The 16,910-nt window shown below is 31.7% G+C and overlaps 3 protein-coding genes across 3 annotated transcripts; 1 reads left to right on the plus strand and 2 right to left on the minus strand.

The window, feature by feature from the left end:
* Positions 1–1,648: 1,648 nt before the first annotated feature.
* Positions 1,649–4,274, minus strand: LOC126846827 (uncharacterized). The gene is made up of 3 exons (XM_050586632.1): positions 4,169–4,274; positions 3,940–3,966; positions 1,649–2,437 (listed from the first exon to the last, which is right to left on the minus strand). The coding sequence occupies exons 1-3, from the start codon at positions 4,236–4,238 to the stop codon at positions 1,926–1,928; spliced, it is 609 nt and encodes a 202-aa protein (XP_050442589.1). The 5' UTR covers positions 4,239–4,274; the 3' UTR covers positions 1,649–1,925.
* A 3,292-nt stretch (positions 4,275–7,566) lies between these two features.
* Positions 7,567–11,352, minus strand: LOC126846764 (uncharacterized). Its single transcript, XM_050586551.1, has 4 exons — positions 11,105–11,352; positions 9,970–10,449; positions 8,205–8,957; positions 7,567–7,828 (listed from the first exon to the last, which is right to left on the minus strand). Exons 2-4 carry the CDS (start codon positions 10,368–10,370, stop codon positions 7,636–7,638), a joined length of 1,347 nt encoding a protein of 448 aa, XP_050442508.1. The 5' UTR covers positions 10,371–10,449; positions 11,105–11,352; the 3' UTR covers positions 7,567–7,635.
* A 2,996-nt stretch (positions 11,353–14,348) lies between these two features.
* Positions 14,349–16,889, plus strand: LOC126846801 (uncharacterized). The gene is made up of 2 exons (XM_050586599.1): positions 14,349–14,541; positions 15,325–16,889. Exons 1-2 carry the CDS (start codon positions 14,416–14,418, stop codon positions 16,771–16,773), a joined length of 1,575 nt encoding a protein of 524 aa, XP_050442556.1. The 5' UTR covers positions 14,349–14,415; the 3' UTR covers positions 16,774–16,889.
* The last annotated feature ends 21 nt before the right edge of the window (positions 16,890–16,910 follow it).

Raw genomic sequence — 16,910 nt, forward strand, 5'->3', positions numbered from 1 at the left:
CAAGTGACGTTAAAAATTAAACGCACGACTTCACTTTTAGAGTTTTATTTTAAAAAAATCATTTGATTTAAATTTATTATTATTATTATTTATTGTCTACCAATTCAATCCGTCCGTCGAGTATAATGAAAGCGAACTGCCACTGCCAAGTTTGAAGGTGTCAAACGGTTCATGACTATTGGCAACCTCCTGTTGGTAGCGGGGGAGAAGATGGTTAATATAATTATTATTATCAACAGGAAAATAATATGAAATATCACAACACGAAAAATATATATAGGTACATCTATAACAATAATAGTTGGACGGCAAAGAAAGACGGAAGATTTCTTTCTTTCTGACAGAATCACGTCGGCCGTGACGGTTGTGCGTCTTAAACACGTTCAGTCTAGTCTTTTATTTAGTTAAATTTAACGTTAGTAAAAACAAAAATGCTTATCGAATGAATAAGAAGTCTAGACGGTCAATATCCAGTGCTTAACGTGTCTCTTGAGGGTATATAGACGACAGATTTGAGAAACACAAACTTGAGGTTAATGATTTCAAGCACACGGTTTTACTTATTAATTACTTAACTAAATATTTACTACGGTCAAAGGGTAATATCCCCCTTTTTCCGTGATTTTTTTCCTAATCAAAAATAAGTTCGACTACAGATGTTTAAGGTGATCCTACAAGCCTCATTCTACATCTACTTGAAGTCTAGTTTTTGTTGAAAAACTCTGAAAACAACAGGAAAAATTTCGGAGAAAGAATAAATTATAAAGAAACATATTATTATACAGTAATTATAAACCTAACTTTTTAATATTATTATTGCCTTTAATTGTATAACGTTAATTAAATTTTAATTTTTGATATTATTACCTATTATTTTAAAATGTTCAGTGTTTATTACTATTTAGTATTAATTGTTGTTTAAAAAAAGTCATGTACTGTTTCTTATATATTTGTACTACTCAGTTCAACCACAGATACTTTTTTCTGACCAACTCAGTCTCGATGGTATTTTTCATTTGTATTTGTTAATAAATTACTGCTGTTATACGCTTTAGAGAGAAAAAGGAAAATTCGACAATTTTTCAAATGTTGTTTCAATCATAAAAATTTAGGGGTTTTCTAAATTTATTTCCATATAATAATAATAAAAACGGATACAAAAAATTGTCGTATAATATGTTTTGCAAAATCTACTTGTTTTCAATGTCGACATTTTTACTTTTTCCCTCCACCAAAAGACGTTTTTTTGCAAAAATTATTTTGTTTCCAAAAAAATGTAATACTTTACTTATAGTCCATTTTTATACTAATATCGTTGGGTTCTTATTGGCAATTTTCATGAGGAAACCCCCAAATTGATCATTGATCGACAACTTCCTTTTTTAGTCCTTATTTAGTTTAGTTAACCGTGAGAACGCCGTAGTGGAAAACCGCGATAAAGGAAACCACAACAATTTACAATAGTATATTATATTCTAATAGAAATCTATATTTTCGAAACGATTAATTGATTGACAATAAAAATTCTAGCGAAAAAGTCTAAAAAATATTTCACTCTTTTTGGATTATAATATACAATCACTTAGTAGTGGAAAATAAGTCAAGTATAATATAATTATTATAAACTGAAAATAATATGAAACTCGACTATAATTTTATTGAGAAAACGTAATTAAACCAATTTAGAACAATGAACAAAACAATTATATAAATATTATGACCCAAAATATTTTAAAAACTTATTTTAGAATAATAATTTTTTTGTGTATGTACTCACGATAGCTTTTAAAACCACCGATTTTTTCATTTAGAAAATCTATTGATTAAAAATCATACTCAAAAAGTACTTAATTAAGCAAAAAATTCTACCGACCCTAAAAATGTACATATTTTTCTATTAATTTTACGGCAAGGGATAAATGTATTCAATATTTAAAAATTAATGTTTTAATATTAGCTGATAGATTTGCCCGGTTTCCTCTTTTTTTTTCAGCTTTACTTAATGCAGGTATATAAATTAATTGTGAAAGGTCTTGTCTTTTTTTGCATGGTTTTCCTGCAAACAACCTTGAAATACTGGATTTACCAACGGGAGTAGCTGATAGTTTAGTCTGATTTCCGCTTAAATTTTTACCCGCCGCCATTTCCATTGAATAACGTTGAAAGAGTTGTGGCCCAATATGTGAAATTTCATTCAAAATGTTGGCTTTCGAGTTACTTTTTGCTTTTTGTTCATTGGACAATTGTTTTAGCATTTCATGTTCCGAAGAAGTTTTTCCAGAAGTTTTATTATTAACTGGTAGTTCGGCCTGATTTCCTCTTATGTTTTTATCTGTACTTAACGCAGGTACATCAATTTTTGGTGAACGTTTTTGTTTTTTTTGGGGAGGTTTTTCTGCAGGCAACCCTGAAATACTGGATTCACCAACAGGAGTTTCTGAAAAACATTAGCACAAAATGATGTAATCATATCAAAGTCCCACAACTGTACTAACTGTTTATGCCTAAGTACCTATAAGTTATTGACAATAATATCGCACTAAACTTGTCTAAAGTGAATTTGTGTTCCCTTTAATCAAAACATGTTCTATTAACTGTTAATAATTTTTTTAAGTTTGATGTATAGTACAATGTACATGGTCATGGATGATGGACATAGAATGTAGCGTTAGGCCAAATCTAAACCATCTAAGCCCCGACTGGTGGGAATAACGGTCGTTAAACATAAGAGAGAGAGAGAGTAGGTGTATTATTATACAATATGTTTAAATTTTTTCAAGCATGTACGATTTGAGAGATATTAGCAATCTAACATCTTGAAATATATTTACAAAATATTTAAGACGTCCAAAATAAATTAGCTTTAATCGAGGATACTTTTGTACCATAGTAGAATTGACCAAACAAAATTAAATGAAACAAAGTAAAAACTAAAAAGTGATGAAAAACAAACCGTTTATTATTGTAGTCCCACAGCCGAAAAAACGGGAAATTATCTTATTTTTACACATAATGAGGGTTGGGGTTTGGGGTGGGAATGGGGGTGGGGGCATATATGTTGTATTCACAACGTTCAAAATAGAAATAAATAATAAATTCAATAATTTCAGGGGCCAAATTCTCTATGAATTGTTTTGGGCCAGATATTATGAAAACATTAAAATATTAGTCAGAAACTTGCTATGTTTACTAAAAAATGTATCCCGTGGTGTTGCGGGCTCGTTCGCAAGCTGTTAAAATATAATATGTAAAACCTTTAATAGAGCCTTGCAAACATTTGTTTTATTTTTTTGCAGAAGGCACTATAAAAAAATTAATACAAAGAAGTCAACATTAGAATGCATTAGTAATAAAAAAATACAAACACTTATTGCCCAAAAATATTCCTAAAATATTATTTACAGCTATAAAAAGAATAAAACGGGGGGAGTATAAATCTTGTAATAATGAAACTTAGTAGTTCTGAATAACGTTGTATCATCTAACAATGGAGTAACATATAAACTCATAATCTAAACAACTAATTTTATATTCAATGATTTTATAAAATATGTATGACACACAATATTATTTTATCTAGTTAAACTCTAAACTATCTAAATTATCTTTTCTTTTACCAAACATTACAGTCAAGACAATTGAACAACTGAGTGGAAATGGGATAATATTCCTCAACACCTAATTTTCGGAAAATTAAAGAAAACTGTTTATTTCCTATATAATTTATATAGGAATTATATAATTTCTATTACAATTTAGAATTTAAATAAATCTTTGTTTTTATCAAGTATTTTTTTTTAGTTTTTGTACTGTTATCTTCTTTTAATATTACTTCACGGTAATATTACAAAATGATTAAGTACAAATGTAAAAGTTGAATATAAAAAATTATAAAAAAATATAGCTAAATTTATAAATTAATTTATGTTTGTTACTTACTCGATCGTTTTGGCAGACCTTGTGTGACTAAATGTAAACAACAAAATTAGATACCAATATAAATTCATTCTTCTCATTTCAAATATTGTAAAGAAAATATGTTCATGTGATTATGTTAAACTTTATTCAACGTCCAATGTCTTTTAAGTAGATACCATAAAATCATAACTGTGGGGTTATTGTACAGCCAGTCTGAAAATTTATTGTAAAAAACTCAAATAAAAATTACCCAAAGATGTTTCCATGATAATAACAGCTATAAAAAAAACGGACACTTTTTGCATAATGATGTATGACATTTTTTTATTCTGAACAACACTGTAAGTCTTACGATAGACAACCTTAAAATGTACAAAGGAAAATATTAACGAACATAATATTATACATTATTTAGCAAGTGTTATTTAGGCTATGTATAAACAGTTTTATTTAAGTATGAGCTGTATGACGCAAAAAGCAATGTTATTCGAAACGATACACGTTTCTTAAAAATAAAACACCCATGTTAAATAGAACATAGTTTCATATTCTTACAATAGTGATTTTATTTTGTTATTAGAACTTTTGTAACATGAACATAGTATTTGTAAAGATACTGTTATAAGCAAATCCTTGAAACGTGTTAACAGATGCTGTATCGTCAATACTTTGTAAATAATATGTTTAATATTTTAATAATATTTTTGTTGGTTTTTTTATAATAATAAACATTTTCCAATCAATAAGTTGAAATTTTCAGTATTATAATATAAACGTCAAAAAGTAAAAGATTTTTAAATTAAAAAAAAACGATAACAAAATTAATAGTTGCATTTTATCACATCATCTGAGTTTGAAAATCTTGAGTCTGGTATTTCTACTCAATAGGTTTTTTTTGGGAGATTATATTATTACATATTTTAGTATTGACAAATACCTCCTAAAAGATATTTAACTATTAGACCATTTGACTGTTTGACAATATTGCAAATTTATAATGTCGAATATATTGTATTGAGCCTCAAGTTAGAAACTCATTGCTGATAATATTGACATGTCAAAGAATCTTATTGATAGTCTATACTTATCTTTCATTCCCAACTGTAGCTTTTATTTAGAACAGGCGGATGAGTGATGACTGTTGGTTTTAATTTAGTCATTGATTATAATTTACTAAAAAAGAATGGTAATTGCATCACCATTTAATTTCCAAATTTTCCGAAAAAAGTCTACGCTTTAGAAAACATGGTAATTAAAAAAAAAAAATTTGGATTTAAATCTATTATTATTTTTTATCTAACCTAACCTATCCTCAAAAAAGTACCGTCCGATCATCCCAAATTGGGACACAGTATTTCCCAAATTAGGACATTGTCACTTTAGTGGAGTAGAATGGTCTTTCATGGAGTTTCCGTGGGTTATTTTCAGCCCAGTATCGAAACTTCTGTTTATTCACAGATCCAAAGATCGTTGAGTAAACTCCAATTATCGGCTACAGCAATATATTGCTGCTGACGACCGCCATCTTGGAGGTATAATTTAAAAAATATAACTTCAAAAACAGGATTTCACGCTGATTTTAATAAAACAAACAGATTTTTTCTAAGTTCTACTAATCGTTATTTATTGCCCTTCAAAACTCGTCAGTCGGCTCCGCCCCACCCTGTATTTTCACATGTTTTTTGCTTTTTTTTAAATATAATTTTCGGTTTATTCTTATTTACTATTATTAACTATTGTTATTGTATAATAATCATTTTGAGTTTAATGTTTTAATACGTTTTTTATATGTATATATTTGTTAAAATAAAAACTAGTATGTGATTTGGCTTATAATCAATTCTTATAATATACAAATTTTGTTTCAATCATTGTAGAGGTCATGGGGACGAGACAATTGATAGATAAACTGCAGCAGAGTCCTTGTCATGCGCCCTGTAGCAAACTCTTTCCTCAGATACGGGTACGTCACTTCATCAGTGTTTTCACTGACTCCGGCCACATCGAGATGGACATAGCGCAGATTTTTGATGAACCCTGCCCGACGTACGCTTTCCAGTTACGGGCGGCTCTCGTTAGCATGTTAGTGTAAAACATATTTTGCGTGATCTCTACTAGACAATTTTCAAAAATAAACGCTGACAGCGTGATGTTTTCTACTAAAATTATTATTCTCATCTGAAATAATTATCGTTATAAACAGTAGAATAATAACGAATTTTTTCTAATCGGCCGTACATAAAACACATTAATGCATTTTATTTTATTATTTACATTTTATCCTATTGACGACAAAGCACGCGAATATTACATTTATGTTACTGCAAGTTTCCAAAGGCTTCACAACGGATTTTTATCGTCTTCAAAGACCTTCGAGCTGTATTCTTCAATGCAGATTGAATTGAATATTAATAATATTTTTTAAGTAAACATAAAAAATCTAGATGACATTTTTTTATCCGACAGTTTTTTAGTACGCAATCGTCAGTCTTTTCGTGTTACTTCATTTCTTATAATACATTGCAAGATAATATCAAAGTCTACCCTACTCCATCTTCTTAACAGAGTTGCTGGTGTTGTTTTTATACTGTCGAATTCGTTTCTTACGCATTTATTCAGCTAAACCGACATAATATACAGTTATATTTTTTTTTAACCAATTAAATTTCATACAGTACAAGAATTTTTATAAATGCATTATACACACAATGTACCAGTGACAACACGATAACTCTTTGTTATTGACATTTGTTTCATGTAGTTTGTGGTAAACAAGGGGTAATTACAATTTAATAAATTATACGCAATTATATAAAATTCTGGAACAATTTTTGTTTTATTTGGCTCTTTCTCACTCGTCATACTCCCTCTTTCGCTCAGCGTTCGTCTTAACAATATGTTAAATATTACAAAAACATTTTGAGAGACACGGATTCGGTAATTTACAATTTTTTTTTTAATGTTAAAATTGTTTTGGTATACTTATTTTGTGATTACATAACAGGTCATATATTAAATTTCAAGTTTTTTTACCCATAATAGTCTTTAAGTCTACATTTATAGTGTTTAAGTCACTTTTTGGATTTTTTCATTATATACACATTTTTTTTTGTTTACACATATCATATGCATATTATTATGTTAGACCTATCTTTAGACTAATGAGTAATGTTCAACTCTTAAATTCTAAAAAACACAAAAACTTCCTACCACCTTTTCTCAAAGTTGACGGTTGAAAAACTGGTCAACATTTTTTTTCGGTTTTTCCTGGTTTTAGGACTAAAGGAGTTGAATTTATCTACTTTTGACACACCAAAGTACAATCGGTATACGATTCTGGATCTGTAGAGGTGCTACACGAGTAATTCGGTTCACAGAAAAAAAGTTATTGTGTCTACAGACACAAAAATAAACTTTTTTTTAAAAGAAGAATGTCGTATATATTTTGCTATTAATAAATAATAAGTCCTATTAACATGGAAATGTTTTAAATATAAATATTTACTAAATGTTTTGTCGAGGGTTGTGGCTTTAAATGTCATAGCAAGTATACATTTTTAAAAAAAATGTATATTATTGAAACATTCTTGTCAAGACTATTATTTTGCTAAGGAAAATGTTTAAATCATAATATTTCCGTGTGGAATACGTAATAATATCTTAACATTAAAATAAATTATATAATTTAAAAATAGTTGTAAAATAAATAAATTTTTTTTATTCTGACGTTTCTAGTTTATTTGTAGCTTCGTCGCAATCATATTGTTCTGTGCACCATTTTGTCCAATCGTCTGGTGGTGAAGATTCACCCAACAGGTGTTGTAAGCGACGATCACTCACATCATTGAAAGTTGTCACATACGACTCAAGTCGTTTGTTAGGAATGTACTTTGACATTTGCTGTAACGTCCTGTAAACAAATATTTTAGTATAATTTTTGTACACACAAATGGAACAGTCAGAGCACAAAAATAATAATCATACAATAGTATTGTATTGTAATCGAAGTTAATAAGAAAAATATATATTTTTACCATTTAATTATTGTCTTATATTGTCTGAATTTTAGATCATTTTTTTTTTAATAGAAAAATAACTCAATATTATCTAATCGCACTTCCTTACCACTCGTTTCTAATATAAACTATCGCGTGGAACGTTCAGTTAAAATTAGGTGGATGCCACTATAAAACATATTTATAATCGACATGTTCTCCTTGAAGAGGAGGAAGTATTCTTTTTTTAAAGGCTTCCGTTATCCCAGATCAATCCGAGACGATACTTACCAATTAGTCCAAATAGACGTGAAGCTGGATTGCGTGCCGGCCAATCGACAAGCGATTCGTTGGATGCATTTCTCCGACTGCACTATGTTTCTGATTTGAGCCAAGTTGGGATCGAGCAGCTCGATCGGATCTAAGTGACTTCTTCTTTTCTGCAGGGTTTCGTTGGGGTTGGGCGTGGTGTTGGTGTTGGTGTTCGGAACCAACGCCGGTTGGGACAGCAAAAACAGCAAACGCATAAGACGCGGAAATATGGTCAACAGTAACGGCAACAGAAGCGGAAGCGCCAGTGACAACAGGAACGGCAGCAAAAGCAGTTTCAGCAGCTTCATCATTTTCAACAGCATCAGGAACTTGAACAGCAACAACACCAGGAAGAATTTCAATTTCAACAGCAGGAGCAGCAACGCTTTGACGAAACCCAGCGCTTTGAGTTTGGCCAGTCCGATTTTGATCATAGCCAACATGCCGATTTTCCCCATGTCGAATCCCATTTTCGAACTGGGGTGCCGGATTTCAGCTATGATGGGAACGGGTCTGGCGTGCTGGGAAACCGGCTCGCTGTACCATCCGGCCATGCTGTCGCCGCCTACCCATCCGCCAGCGTTTTTCATGCTGCTCCCAGAATCGTATCCGGAACCTCCGACGTAGTCAAAAGTGCTTCCATAGCCAGTGGAACCGTCTTCGTCCACTGTTATATCGGCCTCCACCGGCGCTGGACCGTATTTGTTTAGTTGTCTGTGGTTGATATTATATCTGTAACCGAAATCGGATCTTTCTAATTTATTTAAGTTAAAAAAAAAAAACCTAAAAATCCTACATTGATCAATCTGACACATGTTCAAGATATACATATGTATATAACAAGGCCAATAAAGTGTAATGAATTAAAGCTAAAATTCAATAAGGATAGTTCACAATGTAAGAAAAAAAAAAATTAGAATTAAAGAGTGTACGTTTTATAAGCGGATTTAAGTACATAGAAAAGTTATTTTTAATTATTTTTTTTTAACTAAATACAATGTGATCCATTTAGGTTAGACACTTGAAGAGCTGCGGAGAAAAAAGATCAATGTCAATTTTTTTTGAAAATGAGATTTTGGTATCGAATTATTTGTATTGATGTATTGTATCTTTTATGCGCTCGAACCATGGAAAAAATAGATTAGTCGAGAGTAACGACCGCCGGAAGTTTAGGCATACCGGCAAAATGTATTACGTTTTGAAATTAAAAATAAGATTTTCTTAGAATGTTAAAAAATTGACATTGATCTTTTTTCCCCACAGCCCTCCACTTGTTTTCTCAGGAAATAATTTCTATTTTGTGGAATTTCTTTTCGGAGAGACGTTTTAGTTACAATTATTATTTTATAGTATTTAACAGAAGTAAACACATTTCATATGTTATAAAAATAATCCTAGTCGATTTTTTTGGGGGTTGTGCGAGAAATAATGTACTTTAATACATTAAAGTATTATGATTTACTAATTATTCCAATGAAAACCAGATTACAACCTACAAGATTGAAATAACTCGCGATACTTGGATAGAATTTTAAGTTATGTGTCGAGAAAAAACAAAATGTTGATTATTTTCAATTGTTCATTTTTTGAATAAAATCTCGTCAGTTTAATTAAATAAATAATTCGAATTAACCGTTTTTTTATATAATTCTGTATTTTGTATTTTTATATTTGAATAATCGCACACCCCTAACTTGTATGGTCGGTATCTTGTCCGGGACGAAGGAACTGTACTTGGACTTACCGGTTCCACCTTGGCACTCCGGCGTTGATCACCACGTCCGCGTGCTGTTCGTCTGCGATTTCCATTTCCTGGTCATTTTTATTGTTGTAATAGTACGGGTTCCTTATGTACCGGCCCCGGGTGACGAACGAAGGAGAGCCGGTGGTCAGGGGCGGATAAACCGAAGACTTTGTGTTTGCCGTGGCCACCGCGTCAACGGTCACGTCCGGCGTCAACGACGACAGCGTGTGATACACGTCGGAAGTCCACTTCCGGTCGCCTACGTCCGGTAGCGATTTACCCTCGCCGGCGTGTAGCTCCTTGGACGTGCGGTTCGCCCGCAAGTCTTTGGCCACTTCGGCAGGACACCCGAAGTCCAACAGAGCCGCTACGGACAACAGCCAAGGCAATACGGTGGTCATCTTTGCAAAACAACCAAAACACAAAAAGATCCCAAAAAAATTCACACTGAACTGCGATGGAAGTCGTACTTTTTTAAATCTGCAAAACGAAGGGCAATATAATATATAATGGATACTCCGTCTCACGAGAAAACGGTACATTTTAGTATCAAATAACACTTGTAACCACGTTAACTGTGTTATTTATCATCAGTTGTTTATCACTAGTCGGGCACCTGACATAAATGCATTATTACAATAATAATTGGTACTTACAATAATTAATTAAAAAGATAATGGTTACAAAGTTGAAAGTATACTTATGATCTGTCGTGTAAATAATGTAATTAGGTTTTATATTAAAAATGTATTATTTTATAAAAATTTGTATAAAGAGTCATAATTACTTGGTTGAGTAAGAACTTGATTACTTTTTTTTGTAAATCGTAACTCGTTTAATATTTTTTTACCTCTGTGAAATCGGCACTTGATAATAATTTTTAAAGTAATTTATTTTTTGCATCATTCGTGCACAACGTTGTCAATCGGCAACAAGCATTAAATTAGCTAAACGAGTTATGTGTAAAATAAGATATATTTTTTTATTATTTTTTTTTAACAGAAAATCATGCGTTGCAGGGTTAAACAATACAATAACCTAGATTTATTTAACAAAGCACATGCTTTTTAATGTCTAGCATTAGATCAAAATCTCACAAACTGTAACTACCTCTTACTATCCCACGAATACGTACCATCGTCGATCGTCGAGTACCTAAGGTTTTCGGTGTAGAAGTATAAAAACAAAATCACTCTGGAAAAAAATTAACAAAAACAAAGTTCAGTATTGAAATTCGATCGCACGAGACTTCTGGTTCTGGTGTGCAAGATGAACTGCGACTGTCCCAAGTCCGACGATGTTGAGTTGCTCTTAACCACATTCGGCGACCACAAGCCAAAAACAATAGTGTCTTCGGAGGAGGAGCAACAATTATTGGATAATTGACTTAAATTGAGAACAATACGACGAGTTTTCATGTGATTTTTCTTTCCGTTATTAATTGCACGTACATTTAGTCGAGTATAAAAACAATATATGTATATGCATATTAATGGTTAAAAATTCGCCGTCGGATAGTTATTATATTATAGTCATTAAAAGCGAGAGTGTGTGGCGTCGTCACATATGTATAGAAACCGTAGAATCGCATCAGTGCTCAATAACTGTTTGTATATTAATTATTGCAATAACATAATATGGGAAAGCAAAAAGAAAATATACAATATAATATAATTATCACTGTCGTCCCATATCAAACGCGTGCACGATTTTCGATAATATAATAATTATTATTGTCTGTCCGCAGTGGCGTATACAGGGGGGGGGGGTGATGGGGGATATATCCCCCCATGGGACTTTTTTTTATATTTTAAACATCACAGATTGAAATACATTTTCGTTAATCTTTGTACTAGCCTATGGCATCCCCCCCCCATACAAAATTCCTGCGCACGCCACTGTCTGTCCGTGCGTTTGTCAAACTAGTTGCAAATTTGTATGGAATTTTGTTTTGATTTAGTTTTACCGATAAACGTTGACAAAGCAAAAATATATCGAAAACCTATTCCGCCGGAAGAAGTGGAAACTTGTTCTTTATTTCTCATTTTCAACTGTAATTTTAGCGCTTAAGATTTGAAAACAAACCTAAGGTAAAATTAGACCGAAGCTATACCTAGTGTGGGCTATAACATATACGATTTTCTCAAAAATTTGTAGTCAACATTTTTTATATTTTGGAAAACCCCCCAAAAATGAAAATTGAAAATGTTTAGATGGTTTTCCGCGACGTTTGAAACGTGTACTTACAAATTACAGTTAACACAACCTAATCAATTAACACAACGACTATATCGTAGCCGGGTAACCGAGAAAAGTTGAGAAGTTATGTATGAAAACTTTACTTGTCATTAGTATATTGAAATAGTACATATATTAATTAGATTTTACAACGATCGTATAATGTAATATCCGCAACAACGCTGTTAAAGTGTGTGGTAATTGCGAACCACTTAAAAGTTTATGAAGCCTAAGTGAATCGAATTCCTTTGAGAGGTTCGAAAAGTTTGTTATTCTTGTTTAAGTAATAAAAACAGCACAACGAGAACGACTAAAAGTAGTGTAAAGTTAATCAGAATTTATCATATTATATATCGGTGAAAACTTAGAAAATTGTTTTTTTCGGTAAAGTTTACGTTTAAATCTTATTTTCCAGTTTTCCCCATTTATTTCCTACTATTTTAAACACCCTATATTTATTTATAAAAGTCATTTGCTTCGTTGCAGATTGAACTTGCACAAGAGTATCATTCTCTAAAAAACAACCCTATCACTTACTTCAATGTATCAGCTGTTCGATACGTTTTTTAACATTTTAAAAACAACTGTGATGACATTGAATGGCTGATTTTTTAAACTAACCCTGTGGGTTTGGAAAAATGTGTATAACTGTTTATTCAATTTTTACTTAAAAATGCATAATTATATGACTGCGTTTTTTTGGACAAATATAGCAACATATTTTATTCTTTTAGATAAACAATTTTTAATATCGACCAAGTGAGTGCAGTTTCTTCGTCTTGAATAATTAGATCCACACAAAAATAATAGAGATTAATTTTTATCACATTTTTTACACAGTTTTTATAAATGAGAAAAATGCGATTTTTGGTTTGTAAGTTGTTTCATATAAATTTGAAAGCCATTTAAAAAAATCGCGTAAGACAATATCTGAGGCCAAATTCAATATGTTAAACAAATATATTTAAAATGTATTTACTTTTATATATTTTTTTCAAACAAAAGATGGAACTAAAACTTAAGTCAATCCCCACTTGATCGTCAACACGATTAGTTTTAACACCAACACTTAAATAGGTCACGACAACAATATTATTTACATACATTCATCAACTCAATGTAGACATTTTGAATTCCAATAAAATTTATCATTTTCTGTTTGAAAGAAAATTATATCTAATACACAGGACGACGTAGAAATAAATAAATACAATTATACAATAAGCCGTTCAAATCTCTCAAACTAAAACCCCTACACTTGTTGGTAGTTTTGGACTTAAGTCTGAAAATAGGACTGCTATCAAGTATTTTATATTTCATATATTATCATTGTCATATTATTAGGTGTATTTTACAGCAGCACTTTTGAAAATAGTTTACCAGTACAATAATAATTGGATAAAACCCTAAGACCTATCCTAGATTTTTGTATGATATTAATAGCAGCGATACCATTAGCCCAAAACGGCTACAACGATAGTTCACACTTCATTGTGGCTATTATAATAGATAAAACCGTCTAGTGCATTCGAAAAACGTAAATTTATAGGTATCGGAAGCTGTGGGCGTAAAAACGAAATTACAGCACTATTGTTGTCAATATTTCATAGTAGTGTCACTTGGGGCAGTCTACTTTCTAATAAGTTTACCTGGCATACTCGCCAAACTACACTCAATGCCGGTAACAATACCGCAGAGTCTATTAGTTAAAATACATTATCGATATCCTTTGACATAGTTTTGAATCGATTAATATTATTATTGTAATGTATTGGTATTAATTTCAATATGTTATAAAATATATGTACGGTTAGAGATATTGATAGTCGAAGAAGAGCAAAACATGCAGCTATTATTTCCAAAAAAACAAGATGTATTCCGTTAAATCGATCACCCTGTACATGCGGCAAAATGTTTAAGCATACTTACACAGAAGTACAGGGTTTTCAATATTTATACGATACGTTCAAGTAAACATTAGTATTTACTGAAGACGCAAATGGTGTGGAGGCCTAAAAAAAATATTATTATGCTAAACGAAACTAAAAACAATGTACTTATAAGAGTTCTGACGCGGTTAATTTAAACACAGCTTTACCACGCATACCGTGTCAGTTATGTTTGTTATTAAATTATAGTTGGGGCGTCTGACCATTTTTATAGTTATATTTAAAAAAAAAAAATAAACAACGTGAAGCCAAATTCAAAATGAAACAAAAACTTGGCGTTTTCTTTGTTTTGCTTACAGTTGTTTTCGAAATAACAGCATTTACAGAAATTAGCCTACCAATGTCGGAAATAATAAAAGATAACAACGAAAAACTAAAGAAACTGGTGAGTTGTTTACAGTTAATAACGAATTTAAAAAATGTTATACATTTTTTTTGTTATACTTTGTACTTAACTTTTATTTGATGAGTTATATTTTTCATTACTTCTTTATTTATTTATTATTTGCATTCAACCAACTGTAGGCGTCTTTGGGTTTCATAAATGAGGAAATACAAATATATTTTAACCCTTCACTAGCACAATGATTCATTTTTGGAACGATTATATATCATTTTATTGTTTATATATCTGCTCATCATTTGTTGGTATTGTTTTTATGTATAGTTCAAAAGAATCTGTATAGATGTCGTTAGCTGTTTCCACAGAAATATTTGTACTATAATACCATATAAGTTTGTTATGACCAAGTTCCAACAAACATTCCACAAAAAAATTATATTATAATATTTTTTTCTTAGAATTAAATATAAAAAAAAACGATTTTAATTTCAAACGAAAAAATATAATAAAACCAACCGTTTTTTTTTGTTATAATATTTTTACTTTATTTTCAGTAAGTTATGTACAATTAAAATAAAATTTATACGTACTAGAATTTTTCAAAAATGTATTCATCTTGTTTACGGTTTGTGGTAAAAAAATCAAAACTAAGACTATAGACAATTTGTTATGTGAAAAACTCATTTATGAGTTGACTGTTGAACTCGATCGTTTGGTCAACTATTATGTAAAACGTACGATGATTTTTTTCTTTTTGAATAAATATGTTGTTAGGGGTTAACTAACTATTATTATAATTTTTAAAGATGATGTCTCACGTTGTAGGCTCCACATCTGGAAGGATATAGTAAACTCGGGGAATACAATAGCCGTTTCATCGATGCGTTAAATTCGTTTAAGACAATGAACAGCCATCAGATCGAGTTCGATTCGAACGAAATTACGGTAATGACGTCCAAAGATCACAGCGCTTCGTTGATCAAAAAACAGTTTATACAGTTGAAGTATTTCAGAAAAATGCAAGATTTCCAATGTACGCACTATGCGATTCTCCAGTGTTTGATTCCGCACGTTAAGTATTTAGCCGAGAGATTAGTGCTGTGGGCGGATTACGGTACGCCCAAATTCAGTTTTCACGTAGTCATGAAATTCGTGTACGACAATTTCTTGAAGACAACGTTCGAGGGCAACTATGTGATTTACACGTGGCTGTGGGAACTCTATATTAAACTGGTGGCGTTTTCGTATTGGGAAGATTGGTATGCCGTTTTGACGGAAGACACTTTCGGATTTGTCACGCTCGAAGCGAACCTGGACGAATTAATCGAACAGTGCCAACGTCACCGCTATTTGATCGAGGGTTACAAAGAAAAGTACAATCTGATCAACGTTGAAAACGATTTCAAGTATTTGCGCAATGTAATTATGAAGTCGTATTCCTTAAGCGTCGGCGCGCCCGGACAAGAGGATTCCGACGAGTACGCCGCCGTCGAGCAATTTTTCTTGAAACCGTTTTGGCGCGACATCGGTTTAATTTTTCTAGAAGTCCACGGTGTCCAAATCCAATGGGACACGGTGAAAAAAACTCTCAACGAACAACAGGACCGAGTGGAATTGCAATTTCAAAACGGCAGTTGGATAACAAACCCGTACGACAATGTAGTGTACCAACATATGTTTTTGGATATCATCAAGGTGCACGTTCTGTGTCTTGTACGGTTGCATTTGTTTGTGTATCGCAATCAGGACGACGGCGTTCGTTCGGAAATCGACGAAAGTGATTCGGCGTCGAAAATCGTCGAATCGCTTAAGTTGTTTAACGTTGGAGACAAATTTTTAAACAGTCTGTTGGCCGTTTTTGTCAATTTTGAAACGTTTAACCCGCACGAATTAGACGACGTCATAGGTCAGGTGCAAGACAAAACCAAAGCGATTGTACTTGAATGGAACGAATTCGATGGAAAAAATCGAGAATTAATTTCCACGGACGAAAACTTGACTGATAAGAAAACAACATTGGACGAAAACACAAATCAAACAGAAGACCGAGCGACCGTAACGACAATGACGGACAAAGGAGTTTTTATTGAATTTGCAAATAGCCTAGACACCGCAGTCTTACCAGATGGCCCGGTTGAGTTTCTCGAAATGAACGCTATGAAGTTGCTTAAGTATGTAAATGAAATATCGTCAAAATTGAAATTCGCCGATCTATCCTTTTTTATCAGTGGAAGCAAAAAAACACACCAAATATTTTTCCCAAACAGATTGTAATAGAAGTAAAACAATAAGGGGCTAAGGGATGATCGTAGATTGAATATTTATTTTAAATGTTATAAATTCTAAATTCTAATTACCTTTTGAATATTTTATATTAATTAGTAATAAATATTATCGGTCATGTTATTATT

Source organism: Adelges cooleyi, unplaced genomic scaffold (genome assembly GCF_023614345.1).
Source record: "Adelges cooleyi isolate 19-005CV unplaced genomic scaffold, UGA_ACOO_1.1 ACOO_flye_CR_arks_rails_tigmint_CR_PRNA_9, whole genome shotgun sequence".
Lineage (NCBI taxonomy): Eukaryota > Metazoa > Arthropoda > Insecta > Hemiptera > Adelgidae > Adelges > Adelges cooleyi.